Source organism: Camelina sativa, chromosome 7 (assembly GCF_030686135.1).
Source record: "Camelina sativa cultivar CO46 ecotype springtype chromosome 7, ASM3068613v1".
Lineage (NCBI taxonomy): Eukaryota > Viridiplantae > Streptophyta > Magnoliopsida > Brassicales > Brassicaceae > Camelina > Camelina sativa.
In genome coordinates this window covers 17498187-17515865 of record NC_141886.1, presented here as the reverse complement: position 1 = coordinate 17515865, position 17679 = coordinate 17498187, and the positions used below count along the sequence as shown (strand labels likewise).

Sequence of the window (17679 nt, the reverse complement as noted above, 5' to 3'; positions counted from 1 at the left end):
TTCAGTTTACAAATGATGAAGAATTTGATTTCCAAGTTCGATTAAGAAATAACAGTTTATTGGTAAATTCTACAGTTCATGTTTAACTTAATATTTTTAAAGAATATAGTAAATATTTAACATATAAAAACTTACCAAAAATACTTTAATTTATTTTTTTAAATAAATATATTGAAACTATTTATAGCAGACGACATGTTAAATTAAATGTAATGAGTTATAATTTTATAACGAACTAAGGTCTAAATGTGAAATGTTAAGATTTATAATAATACTGTTTTAAAACTAATAAAACATATAAAAATATATTTTAACTTAAGAAAATATACAAAATAATTGTACAAGATTTTCCATATCATTTAATGGCTAGTCGGTGTTTAATGGTGGAGTATATTCGCTAGTCAATGTTCAACGATAGTATATACGCCTTTTATCGGAACAAATTTATTGAATATCAATAATATAACAATTACAACATCTTATATAAACAATTGAAAGTGTTTTTTTTTTTAATTCACACTAGTAAAGAGACAAGGTATTTTTTAGATGTGTTACAAATATATTACATTTTAGTTTTAACTTCATACTCTATAAGTTATGTGAGTTCATGTTGTAATAAATTGGCCATCATCAGATGATCGGCGGATCCACATTTCAAATATCACCAATGAGATGTATGCCCAAAAATCTCTCTTTATATATAAATGAGTTACAGGTAATTCATCTAGATGATTCTAATTACAAATCTTTGTTATTCAGCATAGGTTTTGATTTCTTTTATGCTTTTTGCAGTTGCACTTGTTCGTGTTTATGTTTCTATTATTTTTATTTTAGTTTCAAATATATTTTTTAAATCAAAAATTTTAATTAAATTATTCTTACATGAATATAACTAATACTTTATTTTTGTTTTGCTTTTTCAGTTACAATTTATAAAACTATTAATTTTTTTTTTCAAATACAAAATATAACACTATATATAACATATCTAATGGGTTGGCATGTTGTGGTCCAATGGTTGACTAAAAAATATATACATAATGTTGTGGCAGATAATCTCTCTAAATTTTGTTTGTATAGAGATTTTTCCTCTGCTTCTGTAAATCCTCCATCGAGTCTTTTACACTTGATGTTGCACGAAATTGAGAAATAATAAAATTTATTAGACGAAAAAATGAATATTAAACTATATGAAGAATACATTTATCGTAATATTAAAATTATGAAGAATTATGAAATAATAATAGTATTAAACTAAATAAAGAATTGTCAGTAGTTGTTAAATTAATGTTTAGAAATTTAACCGTTGTTGTTAAGTGGCTTAGATTTTATGTCATATGTGACTGAGATTTATGTCGTAACTAACATAATTTTTGACTAATTCTTATTTTGGAAATAAGCTATATGAGTCAACATTTTATCATGAATAATTAGATAATTTCATTTTGATAAAAATATACATATTTCTAAATATGTGAATTTTAGAATTTTCTAAATAAATTTAACAATATATATATATATATATATATATATATATATTTTCTATAAATGTAATGATAGAACATTGACTCATATAGTTTATTCCAAAAACAGGCCAATAAGTAGTCAAGAAAAAAGTAGTAGTCAAAAATTAAGTCGATTACATATTTGACTAAGTTCTTGAAACTGAATATTTTTCAATTATGAAATAAATTCTCAGTCAAATATGATCTCTAAATCAGTTTACAATTAAGATCGAATTTCCAAATATTAATCTGATAAGAATTTGACCAATTTTCAAGCAAATTTTTACTAATATTTTTCAATCTATAAAAACCTCAGTCGCACTCAGAAAAAAATAAATCTATTCCTTGCTAACGGAAACAAACACAAACAAATTAAAATTGCAAATTTGTCTTCTTTTTTGTGATTAAACTTTTTTCTGTCTCTAACATGAGTTCCAGAAACTCCAATACAAAACAAAATGGGATTGATGTTGTGAAGCCGTGTCTTAACGGCGAGGGATCCTCATCAACCTCGTTGATGCAACAAACAAACATAGATGTTCAGCATAAAGCAAAGATGGAAGAACTCTACAAAGTCTACAACAGTCTCGTAGATAAGGCTAATGCTGAGAAAAATAAAGGGATAGCCATGGCAAAGGCGATCAAAGAAGAGAGCGAAGCTTGGTGGAAAGTCGATCCGATGACTGTTAAGGATACGGAAGTTCTTAAGCAGTTGTTAGAGAAGTATCAAAACCTCTACGAGAAACTGGGTGAGGAGGTTGTTGCAAGGAACCATAGAAAAAATAATCCGTAGATTTTAAATAGTGGACCATTTGTTTCATTCAAAAACCCTAAATTTGATGTACTTTCAAATTTTAAAGAATGATCCCATTATCATTTTCACTAGTCCGAAAAAGATATTTTATCGTATATTATTTTATGAATATTTACTCTTTTCTAAAACCTCTTATTTCTAAATAAATTCCTAAAGTGGAAGAGATCATTGAGTAACAATGTCCTTCAAATTTGTTAATATGTTTCGTTAAATATTTTATCACTTATGCTTAACGAATCGTTAAAGAACAATGCCTAAGTTTATCTATGAGATAATTGCATGCTAGCTATATTACTTATGATTATAACAACGATTTAAATGGGGTTTTGTATTAGTTATTTATTATATATCTATATTAATATATTTGAAGTATATTTTGCAATCTATCTTTTTAGTTTTACTTTACAAAGTTAATCTCTAAATAATTTCACAAAATACAATTACAATATGGCTATAAAATAAAAAAAAATCAATTCCTAAAATATCTCTATTAAATTGATTCCTATTTCTCTAAATTTATTTTTGGTTTATATTTATATAATATTTATATTTAACATAATTTTCCTAAAATAAATCTACAATAAATTTCTGTTTTTCTTCAAAATTAAATTATCCCAAATTTTTCTAAAAAAAATGAAAAATCTAATACTCTATTACAAACTAAAATTAAATTTGACTGCAAAATATTTCAATTAAGAAAATGAAACTGATTTTATCTTCTACACTAAGATAAAAAAAAATTCATAATTTTGGTAATAAAATATAGTATAGGTTATGTCACCACAGATTAAATCCTAGTAAAGAATGATTTTCAAAGTTATTAGTTTTAATGATTACGACTGGGAAATCGATCAAAAATTTTGATAAAGTATTTTTTATGTTTTATAAATAGAGAAATACCCTCAAAATAGCACTAAAACTGACAATTACAGAACGCACTCTATAAATTTCTAAAATAAAATTATTTGTCATAATTATAATATTATAATATTTTTAATAATTTTTTGTTATGTTTTGGTTGCCTATATTACATTAATGGTAGAGTTTAATGTTTAAAATTTATGGTTTAATTTTAATACATGATGCTATTTTTGGAACTTAGAAACAAGACTGGTTTTTGTGTTATTTGTGTAAATTTCCCAATTTCTTATTATAAAATAAACTAGGTAGTAACCCGTGCTGTAGCATGGGACAAAATATTTTATTATAAATTTTGAATTCATAAATTGACTAAGAATTATATTAATCTGTGTGCTGTAGCATAGGTGCGTTATTTTCATGTAAATTTTTAAAAAATAAACCTAAACATATTTATTTTAGAACGCGAAACACGTCTCGTCCCATCTCATCCCCTCACACTCCAACTCATCTTCTCTCGCCTCGTCTCATCCCATCTCGTCTCGTCTCGTCCCGTATCCATCATAATTTTTTGTCTTATGTTCATTCTCGTTTAAATAATTACTCGTTAAACAATGTTTACTAAAATAAATTGGGTAAAAAATTTAGATGGGATACCTGAGTTCTTTTCAAAAACTGTAATATCCACGAACCGGAATCCCGGTTTAGTGGTTGCATCGGTCGACGCAATGCCGGTTTTGTGCGGACGAGTTTAAGTTAAACGCTGCGTTTTGGGTTTAGGAAAAACCTTTCATTTTGTCTCATTCGACGAGTGTGGCCGTTTTGAGAGAAAATAAGAGAGAAAAGAGTTCATATCGGTTCTTAAGCGTTTTTGGGAGATTATTGGAAGTTTGTGGCGTTTCCTGGTGAGATCTGAGGCTTAGAACGTTTTAGGAGCTTGCTAGGAGTGTAGATCTTGGGTTTTAGAGTCAGAATCGTTCTTCACAAAGGTAAGTGCATGACCATGACTTATCTAAGCTGGAGATTTCTCTGATCTGCTTGTTTATGTGTTGTTTGGCTTGTTAGAATGTTATTTGGGACGTTAGGAAGCTTTCTTGTGGCCTGAGATCGAGTTTTGTGGTTGTAGGAACAAAGATCCGGCGAGAAGCTCCGGGGAAAAACAATGCTCGGCATTTGCATCGGTCGATCCACTTTGTGTGTCGGTCGATGCAAATGCGAGGTCGACACGTAAAACCTAGGGTTTTCGTGCTAAGTCGAGCATGCATCGGTCGATGCAAGTTTGTGTCGAGCGATGCAAGTTTGTGTCGGTCGATGCAACCCCATCTGGTGTCGTTCGATGCATGCTTGGTGTAACACCCGCGAACCGAAATCCTGATTTGGGGGATTGCATCGGTCGATGTAGAAGGTGCATCAATCAATGCAGGTTCAGTTTTCGGCGTTTTGACTTAAGTGAAACGCTGTGTTTTGGCCAAAGTCGATTCTTTTGTCTCATTAGTCGACTTTGGCCGTTTTTGAGAGAAAAAGAAAGAGAGAAAAGTTCCTTAAGTGTTCTTGAGTGTTCTTGGTGATTTATTGAGATTGGAAACTGTTTCTGTAGAGATTTGTAGCTGGGATCGTTGTAGGAGCTTCCTGGAGTTGTTTTCTTGTTGGTTTAAGGTTCAGATTCGTCTTGGCAAAGGTAAGTGCAGGACCATGGCTTATCTAAGCTAGAGCTTCTTTGATCTGCTTGTTTACGTGTTGTTAGGCTTGTTATATGGTTATTTGGGACGTTAGGAAGCTTTCTTGTGGCTTGGGATCGAGTTTTGTGGTTGCAGGAGCAAAGATCCGGCGAGAAGCTTTGGGGAACACGATGCTCGGCATGTTGCATCGGTCGATGCACTTTGTGCGTCGGTCGATGCAAGTGCGAGGACGGCGTGTAAAACCTAGGGTTTTCGTGTTATGTCGAGCATCCGTCGGTCGATGCATGTGTAACTTGCATCGGTCGATGCATCCCTTGTGTCGGTCGATGCATCCCCATGTGGTGTCGGTGGATGCAGAGTCTTGGTTTGTTATTTGTTGTTTGTTGATTTTTGGTTGATGGTTAGAGATGTCTCTATTGCTTGTGTGTATAGCCCAGTAGATGGGAGGATTGCCTTACTGAGTGTTTATAAAATACTCATGCATTACAATTTGTGTTTGTGGTGCAGGTAAAGGCAAAGTGTGATCGTGGAATCAAGACAATGAAGAGGAGGATGTTCTAGGAACTCGATTGGATGTTGTCTGGCATTGCTAGGTTGCTAGATTTGGGTCATTAGAAACATTGCTAGGTTGCTGGTTCCATGTTTTCTGATGATTTGGATATTGGTTTATGGTTATATTTGATTATTAGATATTTTATTATTGGAATATTATTAGTTATTGATATTGGTTATTTCCGCTGTTTGATTGTGGTTGTGGTTAGGTGGCTAATGGGTATGAGACCAGTAGTTGTAATATATTATTATTTATTATAAATTATTTTTTATTAAAAAAAAACGGGTCGGGTCGTTTCACTTGGTGTCGGTCGATGTAGAGTCCTGGTTTGTTATTGTTGATTGTTGATTGTTGGTTGATGGTTAGAGATGTCTCTATTGCTTTTGTGTATAGCCCAGTAGATGGGAGGATTGCCTTTGTGTTTATAAAATATTCATGCATTGCAAATTGTGTTTTTGGTGCAGGTAAAGGCAAAGTGTGATCGTGGAATCAAGGCAATGAAGAGGAGGATATTCTAGTAGCTCGCTTGGTTGTCTGGCTTCTGTTAGGTTGCTAGAGTGAGTCCTAGAATGTTGTTTAGGATTGCTGGTTCTCTGGTTTATGTTGATTGGATAATTAGTTTATGATTGGAATTATTATTGGTTATTTATTAGATATTGGTATTGTTTATGAATTCCGCTGTTTGGTGTGATTGTGGTAGGTGGCTAGTGGGTATGGGACCACTAGCTGTAGGGTATTTATTTATTTATTTTTATTATTATTATTTATTATTAAAAAAAATGGGTCAGGTCGTTTCAGTTTGGTACCAGAGTCATTACGGTTCTAGGTTTGGGTTCACTAGGCTTTGTGCTGTAGATACTGGGATTTGCATGCTTTGATGGATTATGTGAGTTATTCAATTGTGTGTGGCATGGAGTCCTAGAACATCCTCTTCGAGCCTACTGTGTGATTCCACGGTGAGTTTATGTTTCTGTGTTCTAATTTACATTGTATTGTTTGCTTAGGCTTCTGTTCATGGTAGTGCAGATGGTTAGAGACGATGTTGTTAATGGTCGTGGTCGTGGACGCGGATGTGGTCGTGGACGCGGATGTGGTCGTGGACGCGGACGTGGTCGTGGTAAGGGCAGAGTTCCAACGGTTAGTGAGACTGCGGACCAGAGTGTGACAGCTGAGGGTGTTGGCGAGTCGGAGGGTATCCAGGAGGATTCCATGAGTGTGGCCGGAGGGGGCGGTGTTGATGCTCCAGTGGCCGTTGATGCTAGGGTTCCGGGTGTGGAATTCCCAGCGGGTGGAGTCCCTGGTGTTGATCTTGCGGGCTTGTTAGCACAGTTGTTGGAGCGGTTGTCGGCAGTGGTACTGGCTCTGGCTCAGGTAGTGCCACCAGTGGTGGCGGAGGAGCAGCAGCCAGTGGCTGCGGATGCAGAAACTCATTCTCGTTATGTGTCTATGCTGAGAGAGATGCGTGGTATTTATACTGCATGGTTTTCGGGTGGTACGGATCCTACTGTTGCAGATGCGTGGAGGTTGAGTGTGGAACGTAACTTCCACACTCTGAGATGTCCTGAGGAGTTTTGGGTGGACATAGGGGTCCACAATTTGATTGGTGATGCTCAGGTGTGGTGGAGATCAGTGGCTGCTAGGAAGTGCATAGGGAGATGACTTGGGCTGACTTCGTGGAGGAATTCAACCGCAAGTACTTTCCGAGGGAGGCATTAGATCGGCTGGAGGTGCAGTTCCTTCAGTTATCGCAGGGGACACGGTTAGTGCGGGAGCTGGACTTGGAGTTCAGCCGATTTTTATCTTATGGGGGTCGTGCTATGGAGTCTGAGGAGGCCTGGATCATGAGGTTTATGAGGGCTCTTCGTGATGACTTGAGGGTCCATTGTAGAGGACAGAGTTATGCTACGCGTGCAGAGATGGTTGAGACTGCAGCAGAGATTGAGGAGGATATCCGAGTACAGTCAGTGACGGTTAGTTCAGCGGTGCAGCCTAGGAAGGCTCATCATCAGGAAGGTTCTAGCAAGGGCAGCAAGCCTGCGCAGGGAACCACGAGGAAGTGGGAGGCTACGTAGAGGCCGAGTGGTGCAGGATGCTTCGGTTGTGGGAGCATGGATCACAAGGTAGCTAGCTGTCCCCAGAGGAGTGCTATGACGGCAGTGGTTTGTGTATGCTATCATTGCAGGGAGTCTGGGCACATCAAGCCCAAGTGTCCCAAGTTGCAGCGGATGGCAGTGGCAGCGGTGTAGCATGTGTTGCAGCCTGTAGTGCAGTAGGTAGCACCGATTGAGCAGGCACCACGGGTGTACACGATGGTCGAGACTGGTGGAACCAGTGCCGGGGCGATCACAGGTATAATTTCTGGTACTTAACTTTGTAAATTTTTGTAGGTTCAGATTTTATGTTTTTCCTGTGTTAAAGTGTTAGGTTCTCAACACATGAGGTTTGTGTAGGGACCTTGTTGGTGGGCGGGTTTAAGTCTCACGTTATGTTTGATTCTGGAGCTTCTGATAGCTTCATTACTCCGGAGTGTGCAGAGTGTGCGGAGAGTGCGGATATCAAAGGAGATCTTGGGAAGCGTACAGGAGGTGTCAGAGTTGCGGGAGGCAAGTTTCTGAGGGTCATTGGACGAGTTAGGGGTGTTGATATTCAGGTTGCAGGAGAGTCGTGGCCATCAGATTTGCTTATCAGTCCAGTGGAGTTGTATGATGTTATTGTCGGGATGGATTGGTTGCATCGGCATATGGTACATTTGGATTGCCATCGGGGTAGAGTGGAGTTTGAGCGTCTAGGAGTTGGTTTTTCAGGATATTAGACCGACTTCGGGAAGTCTCGTGATCTCGGCCATGCAGGCTGGGAAGATGATCGAGAAGGACCGTGTAGCTTATTTGGTAACTATATCTATGCCAGAGTCAGTGGGGTAGTCTACGGTTAGCGGTATTCAGGTTGTTGAGGAATTTGAGGATGTGTTCCAGTCGTTGCAGGGGTTACCACCATCTTGGTCTGATCCTTTCACCATTGAACTGGAACCGGAGACGACACCGTTATCCAAGGCTCCTTACAGGATGGCTCCAGCAGAGATGGCAGCTGAAGAAACAGTTGGAGGATTTGTTGAGCAAGGGATTCATCCGTCCTAGTATATCACCGTTGGGAGCGCCGGTGTTATTCGTTAAGAAAAATGATGGGAGTTTCCGCTTGTGTATTGATTATCGGGGATTGAACCGGGTCACTATGAAGAACAAGTACCCTCTTCCCAGGATCAATGAGTTGTTGGATCAGTTGAGGGGTGCTACTTGGTTCTCCAAGATAGATCTGCGTTCAAGACGAGGTATGGGCATTATGAGTTTGTGGTGATGCCTTTTAAGTTGACTAACGCATTAGCAGCGTTTATGAGATTGATGAACAGCGTGTTTCAGGAGTTTCTGGACATGTCTGTCATCATTTTCATCGACGACATCCTAGTATATTCTAAGAGTCCTGAGGAACATGCAATGTATTTGAGGGCAGTTCTGGAGAAGTTGCGGGAGCAGAAGTTGTTTGCTAAGTTGAGCATGTGCAGTTTTTGGCAGCGTGAGATGGGTTTTCTGGGTCATATTGTTTCTGCAGAGGGGGTCTCTATAGATCCGGAGAAGATTCAGGCTATCAGGGATTGGCCTCGACCGCAGAATGCCACAAAGATCATGTGTTTCCTTGGTCTGGCAGGTTACTATAGGAGATTTGTGCAGGGCTTTGCAAGCAAGGCATGTCCGATGACTAAGTTGACAGGGAAGGATGTTCCTTTTGTTTGGTCACAGGAGTGTGAGGAAGGCTTTGCAAGCCTCAAGGAGATGTTGACTACTACGCCAGTATTGGTTTTGCCTGAGCAGGGAAAACCCTATGTGGTTTATACAGATGCATCCAGAGTTGGTTTGGGGTATGTGTTGATGCAGCATGGGAAGGTGATTGCCTACGCTTCGCGGTAGTTACGGAAGCATGAAGACAACTGTCCTACTCATGACTTTGAGATGGCTGCTGTAGTTTTTGCCCTGAAGATTTGGAGGTCTTATCTTTATGGTGCAAAGGTACAAGTGTTTACAGATCATAAGAGCCTGAAGTACATATTCACTCATCCCGAGCTGAACTTGAGGCATAGGCGGTGGATGGAGCTTGTGGCAGATTATGATTTGGAGATAGCTTATCACCCTGGTAAAGCTAACTTGGTTGCAGATGCTCTGAGTCGGAAGAGGGCAGCTTCGGCTCAGGAGCAGGACATGGAGGCTCTAGTAGGGGAGATTAGTGCATTGAGGTTGTGTGTTGTTTCTCAGGAGCCGTTGGGTTTGGGGGTGCTTGATAGAGCAGATCTTCTGAGCAGGATGCGGTTGGCTCAGGAGAAGGATTTGGGGCTGGTGAATGCTTCTAAGGATGTGGATTCAGAGTATCAGGTCTCAGCTAATGGTACTATTTTGGTGCACAGGCGGATTTGTGTGCCCAAGGATGAGGAGTAGGCAGGAGATTCTGAGAGAGGCTCATGCGAGCAAGTTCTCTATTCATCCAAGAGCGACTAAGATTTACCGTGATTTCAAGAGGTAATATCACTGGGTCGGGATGAAGAAGGATGTAGCTAGTTGGGTTGCGAGGTGCGATGTGTGTCAGCTAGTGAAGGCTGAGCATCAGGTTCCAGGAGGGTTACTGAAGAGCCTTCCCATTCCAGAGTGGAAGTGGGATATGATTACTATGGACTTCGTGGTTGGTTTGCCAGTGTCTCGGTCTTGGCTAAGAAGTATGTGAAGGAGATAGTTAGGTTGCATGGGGTGCCAGCGATTATTGTGTCTGATAGGGATCTAAGTTCACTTCGGTGTTTTGGAGAGCATTTCAGGCGGAGATGGGCACTAAGGTGTATATGAGTACAACTTATCATCCCCAGACAGATGGACAGTCACAGAGGACGATCCAGACGCTGGAGGATTTGTTGAGGATGTGTGTATTGGATTGGAGTGGCTATTGGGCAGATCACTTGTAAAACAACCCGTTCCGTGGATCCCACTAGCCTACCGCTAGCTTGCCCCCATAGACCCCAAGCTGGCCCTGCAGGGCATCGATCCTAACCCCTCACCGTGGAAAATAACTATTCATCTAAATCCACTAGTAGGTTATAGGTGCGCCATGCGTTCCTCGAACCCTGGTCTCCACCCTTTAACAACTTTCCCACAGGACAAGCTGTCACCAATTGATCTGTAGGTCACCGAAGTCGATCACTTAATGAAAATAAACATGATCATTATCTTCATCACCTCGAAAATATAATTTTTTTGCAATCTATCCATTATAATCAAGCACAGCCTGTGTTTGTTGGAAATGTTAAATTAATTTTTTAATAGGTTGTTAAATCTCGTCTAGTCCAGTTTCATCCCATCCCATCCCATCCCGTCCCGATCCACCGCATTAGAAATTTTATGTCCCATAACTATTCTCTTTTAAATAATTACCCATATAATAATGTTATTAAGAAATTTTGGCTAAGCAATTTAGACGAAAGAAATGTATTCTCCATTTGAATGTTTAATTTATATAGTTAGTAGAAACTATAATTCTCAAAAACTCTCAAAATATTTTCAAAATATCCCAAATTCTCAAATTACCCATCTCAAAATAGTTCTTTACATGTCACATACAGCATGTGTTTGTTGAAAATATTAAATGATATACGTGTATATTTTTAAAATTAATCAAAATATTTTTCACAGTATGTTTAGAGGTATTAAATCCAAATATCATATTTTAGTTTAATTTAGTTGGATTATTGTATGTATATAACCTAGATGTAACTATTTTGGAACAGAAAATCTTGTCCCTTCCCGTCCTGGCCGATCTCATCCCAGTTCATCTCGATCGTCCTGTCTCGTCCCAGTTAATCTCGACCCATCATGTCTCTTCTTATATCTGGTAATATACTTCGATAATATACTTGATCTTGTATAGTGGAAACTTATTTAGAAAAAAAATTATATAGTGGAAAAGTTTATATTAGTAAATTTATTAATTTTAAGTTGTGAAACTTATTGATCTTGTATCCGCACATATATGCAGGATTATATTATTATTTATAGATATATTTATTTGGTATAACATGTATAATAGAAAATATATTTGTTTGTATTCATTAAGTTTATGAATGATTTAAAGCAATAATCCAATAAAGAACAAAAAAGAGACAATAAAAAAGTTTACTTCAATATTTTAGTCTATTCATTAATTTCTTAAATTGATTTAGAGTTTATAATTTTTAAATGTTTAAGGATATTCATTAAAATATATCCTTATACAATAAATATAGTTTTCGCACATATGTGTAAGATTATATTATTATTTATAGATATATTTATGGGTGAATGTCACGAAAACCCACTTTGGGTGTGAGTTGTGTCACAAAAACCCACTTTCTACTCATGGTATACTTTCTCAAGTTTTTTGCTTATGTGTCCACTTTCCTTTTACATTTTTGCCCTAACTAACAACTTACCTCTCTTTCTCTCATTCTTTTCTCTCTTTTTCTCTTCTTTTTTGTTGTTAACACTTTAACAAAGTAAAATATATTTATTTGTTATCATAAAACAAATTTTCTATTTATTTATATAAAATATGTTATGATTATATAGTTTCTACATTTTAAGATACATATTGCTATATTTTTTATGAATTTTTAGATTGTACAGTATCCATCAGTCGTTGAACATTTGTTCAATTATAAGTGGATAATCAATTGCAGTATTGTTAATAGATAGTTACTTGTGTTTATTCATACAAAATATACATACATAAATTTGGTTAAATCTTTATCGATAGCATATTATCCATAACACAACATAGACCAAATAAGTACAAAACCCTTTAATTCTAAATTTTAAATCCTAGAACATAAACCCTTGAACCTAAAACCAAAACTATTCATTTAAAAAAAAAAAAAAAACAAAGTTTAGTGGATAGAAAAATTGTGGATAGGTCTCCATGGATTTACAAAGCATATCTAGACATTAAGCTGAAGAATAGCAGTTGAATGGTGGCTATGGATGTGATCATGTGGATATTTTTTTGTGGATACCAATGTAGACAGACCAAAGAATCATCATACAACATCCACACAATTAAATCCATAGACACCATGAGCTCCTTGCTTCATATTTTGTGTTGGTCCAGAAACATATACACTCATAAGTGGTTAATAAACAAAATAAAAATTAACAACATAGGGTTTAGGAATATCAATCAATGTTGTTAATTTTTATTTTGTTTATTAACCACTTATGAGTGTATATGTTTCTGGACCAACACAAAATATGAAGCAAGGAGCTCATGGAGAAAAAGAGAGGTAAGTTGTTAGTAAGGGCAAAAATGTAAAAGGAAAATGGACATATAAGCAAAAAACTTGGGAAAGTATACCATGAGTGGAAAATGAGTTTTTGTGACAGTACTTTAGGAGAAAGTGGATGTGGATGTGAATTGCCCTATATTTATTTGGTATAACATTTATAATAAAAAATATATTTGTTTGTATTCATTACGTTTAAGAATGTTTTAAGCAATAATCCAATAAATAAGCAATATAATCCAATAAAGACAAAAAAATAGGCAACGAAATAGTTTATATCAATATTTTAGTCTACTTATAAGTTTTTAAATTGATTTAAAGTTTATAATTTTTAATTGTATAAAGATATTCACTAATACCCGTTACCTATATTTGTCCCTTTTCAAAAAAAGTACCCTTATACACCACGGGACACGTTTTTATTTACATTTTTGGCCAATGTAAATTTGTTATACTCATGTAGTACTGGTTTTTGTTTAAGTTTGTTGTTTACTTATAAAGATTGCACAATACGTATCTCTCATCAGATTTGACCAAAAAAAAAAAAAAACGTATCTCTCATCAGAATTACAATTATGTGGTTTAAGTAGATAGTATTATGTTATTCATTTATATTTTTAAAATAATATATAGAGATATGCGGAAAAAAAAAATTTCCAATATGATAATTTTATTAGTTTAAAACATCTGTATAATTTATTGATAGTGTAACAATTACTTACCAAAATAATTTATCCTTCTCCTTGTCATGGGTCTAAACGATTGGGTTACATCTAGGCTATTAAATAATAGTTCAGTATTGTCTTGCTTGTTTTTTTTGGCTTATTTTGTATCCTTAACGTTTGTAAATTATAATAAAATAAATACGAAAGAAAAAATAGAGAGAGACAAATACATTTCAAGATGGGGTCTTATTAGCTTAGTTTTTGAAGGAGAGAAGGATTACAACTGTGATTGTTTCTCATAGTATCAAGCAGATTTAGAAAGGTGCTGATGTTGTTTGCCTTGTTGTCGACGGTGAGATTGTTGAAGTTCTTAAACCGAGTGAGCTTTCTTTCACACGTTAAGCATCCAATGGCTCAAAAAAAAATTCAACTCAGTTCTTGAGACCAATTTCTCATTGTCCTGCAAGTCATTTGCTACTTTTTCCTTGTATGTGTTAATAATCTCTTTTGAGAGAAGAAAAATTCTGTCTGAATGTAACAACACCTTATAAGTGTCTTTTATCTTTTGTTTAGTAAATGAAAGCATATATATATCTCTATGAACAGCAAACCTATAAAAGAATTGACATGAAATGAAATTAAAAAACTTGATTCGGTGAGATCTGCATCAACTGAGCTTAACAGGAACAACAACAGAAACTTTAGGTGAAGAAGGATCAAGTTTGATGATCTCCTTTCTTTCTTCTCCTCCATTCTCAGCTCTCTCTTTAAACGTTTTTGTCACTGCATCAAACGCGTTTTAAAACCATGAAGCTCCACTTGACACATAAGAGTTTGCCATTAAAGCTGTTCTTGCGCTAATTGCAGTCTCTTCAGCAGCAGCTAAAGCAAATTTGGTTATCTCCCTCATTTGATAACGCTCGTCGATATCTCAACTTCTCATTCACCACAGTTGTTTGTTCCTATGATTAGCTTCTCGGCTCTCGCTCATACCCATCTAATCGTTAAGCGAGGCAATGGTTGCTGAAACTCACTGAAGAGATTCACATCACTAATTGAATTTCATCGTACTATCTTCTTCTACATTTCACCCGTTCCTCAGCTGGAAAACCTTGCAACATCCAAATTAAAAGACACTTGATAAAGTCTTATTGCAGATTCTATGGCTACTAAATGATAATGCTAAAATCCAGATTTCATACAAACAAAGAATAATAGAAAAAAGCCAAAATATAATGTTAATCACTATAAGACTATAAGACTTTTACGGGGAAATTCATAATAATCAAACAGTTTCAATCAGACGGAAAAAAAAATATTTACAAACAACCGGTTATATATGAGGAAAACTTGCATTGTATTTAAAGCCTCATCTGTCGATTCCCACAAAATATTCTAAGAGTGCCTATAGCCGTGATCACTGACATGTCTGGAAATGTCAAGATCAATTAATCATTAGACAAATGAAACTGATGGTTAAACTTTGTTTGATATTCTGAACTTTCGTGATTGAACTGAATAGTTATAATGATTACACGCAAATTTATTATTTATAATTAAAAAGTTATACATACAGTTTGAAAATGTATCAACGAAAAGTTATGATAAAAACACACAACTTCTTAAAAGTAAAATATTAGGTAACTAAAAATTATATATATTGTAAAAGGTTCCAATAAATAAACACAATAACAAAAGTAAAGTTGTTAGAAATACCTTTGTATATATACTCTTTTTCAAATATACTTTTTGTCATTTTTTTCTTCTTTCACACAGTTATTACAATGTGTTAAATTGATTTAAGAATTATTTTTTCAGGTTTAGGTTATCTATTTTACATTTAGGGTATAGTTTTGAGGAGCTAGAGTTTATTATTTAGAGTTTAGTGTTTAGAAATTAGTTATTTTTTAGAAAATGGTATTATTAAAAATGGACAACAAGAGAGGATATTTTTACCAAAAGATGTAGAAAAAAAGATATTTTTGTAAATGCCCCATAATTAAATACTTATTTAAAGTTGATTAAAATTTCTACATTGCTAGTATATATAATCCATCCAAATCAAGGAAGGAAATTGTTGGCATCTTTACTAGAATTTTTATATTTCAAGTCACAAAAAAATTATATAAGTTTATAGTCATTCATAATGTCTTTAGTTAGATCAAAATTTAAGAGTTAGTGGAATTTATTCAAACTTCCAAATCATGCATGTTAATAGATAGTTTAGAAAGTATAGAATATAGTTCAATATTGAATTTCAAATTAATTGCTTCATCATAAAACGAAAAAAATTGTGTCAAAAAAGTTTGGAAGTTTTCAACAAAAAGGAACAAATATATAGAGTTGACAAGATATAAGCATTTAGAAACACACAACTGTTTGTAAAAGAGAAAATTAAAACGAATAGATGCAATCGTATAAGTCATTTTACATAAATTAAAAAAAAAAAATCAAAAGTCTACACGAATGTAGATGATATTTTTCCTTTTTTCAAAACCAAAAATTATTTTACGATAAGATTCTTGACAAAAATTTTACAGTTTACAAATATCATTTCTACAAAAGGGTGCAACAAATCCAATCATTTCGAAAGGTTACGAAAAATTTACAAATGTAGATAACATTTTTCATTTTTAAAAAAAATCTAAAAGTTAAAATTTATTTTACGAAATATTATGAAAAAAAGACGCGACTGTAAATGACATTTTTTCATTTTTCAAAAAAAAATATCATGCTATAAATAAGTGCAACGAAAAGATGCAACATTTAGTGACATTTATTCAGATTGAATTTATTATAATAATGACAGTCTATTATTTGCCAACAAAAATTGTTATTTTTTGTAGAAATATTTTTTTTGATAATTGTTTTCTACAGTTATGTATATATCTATGTAAAGTTACGCTTTTTCATTTTTAGTAGTGTTTCACTCTTTTCACTATGTTATAGTTGCATTATTTTATTATAATTTTCCGTTGTATCTACGTAAAAGTTCATGTCTTTTAAACTCCACATAAGAGTAAAAATAAATCTAAGAAGAAAGCAGTACCCTAGACAGTAATAGCATTGACGAAAGTTGATGCCACACGTCCATAACTATTGTGATGTGTAGAAAGAAAAGAGGAAAAACTTTTCTTTTTTATGATTTTTTTTTGTTAACTCAGAGAGTAAATCTGTAGATCTAAGGAGGGATCCGAGATTAATCTCTCCGGGAAAGGGTATCACACGGGTAGAGTCCCTTCAGGTTTGCAAATGTGCTGTAAGTAATGGGCACATACCCATGTGGATAAAGGGATAAAGCTGAGTAATTTTTTGTTTGGGAGAATCTATCTCTGTTCTAGACCAACAGGACGACTCTTCAACCAAGGCTAGAACCACTAGCCCACCACCTGATGGTTTCTTTTTTTATGATTTAAATTTAACCAAAGTAGATGTCATTCTTGAAGGTTTATTAAGGCTGTGAATGGTGAACTACTAAAAACGGTTTTTAACTCATTTTTTTGAAAAACGTACTTCAAACACCAATAAACATCTTTTATTAAATTTGCGTTTTTTGTAAAAAAACAAAAAAAAAAAAAAAAGCACATCGCGGATTTATACAGCAGATTAAGCCTTTTCAACTGGATGCATCTATTATCCAGCGGTTTTCTATAAGAAAACATACACATTAATTAAAAATGATTTTTATTAAGATTTTATTATTAAAAAACTTCTCTCTCTATAATTTTTCTCACTTATGCTTAAGTTATTTACATAACACCTTTTATCTTTTTTTTTTTTACATTTAAATTTTTTTTAATAAATTTCAACCAAAAGATATATTAATAATTTAGTAGTATGTACCTATAACCATTAATAACTCCAGTTTAAATAGATTTTTTTTGAAACTTTTAATAGTTCTTTTTATTGTGTCGTATTTTATATGAATGAATAAATTTAGATATTTTTAAATTTATTCATATAATTGTTGTTACAATAATAATATATATATATAATAAAAATATATATTTATTAATACAAAACAAATTCAAAATATATAATTATACTAATTATTAACAAAAAATATGAAATCCGCACCGCAAATAATATTTCACCAATCAAACATTATTTTGTACCGCTTAATTTGCGTTATCCGCACTTGTTCCACAAATACATTTGTCCTGCACATACCGCAGTTGAACCGTACCGCACTAACAAATTCTTTGTCCCGCACTACTAAATCCGCAGTTACCATTCGGACCCTAAATGTGTAAAAAGCTTCTT

The 17679-nt window shown here is 34.5% G+C and overlaps 1 protein-coding gene across 1 annotated transcript; it reads left to right on the top strand.

Annotated features, from left to right (window-relative positions):
• The first annotated feature begins 1932 nt into the window (after positions 1-1932).
• Positions 1933-2298, top strand: LOC147941355 (uncharacterized). The gene has a single exon (XM_087458484.1). The coding sequence runs from the start codon at positions 1933-1935 to the stop codon at positions 2296-2298; it is 366 nt and encodes a 121-aa protein (XP_087314610.1).
• Positions 2299-17679: the final 15381 nt, after the last annotated feature.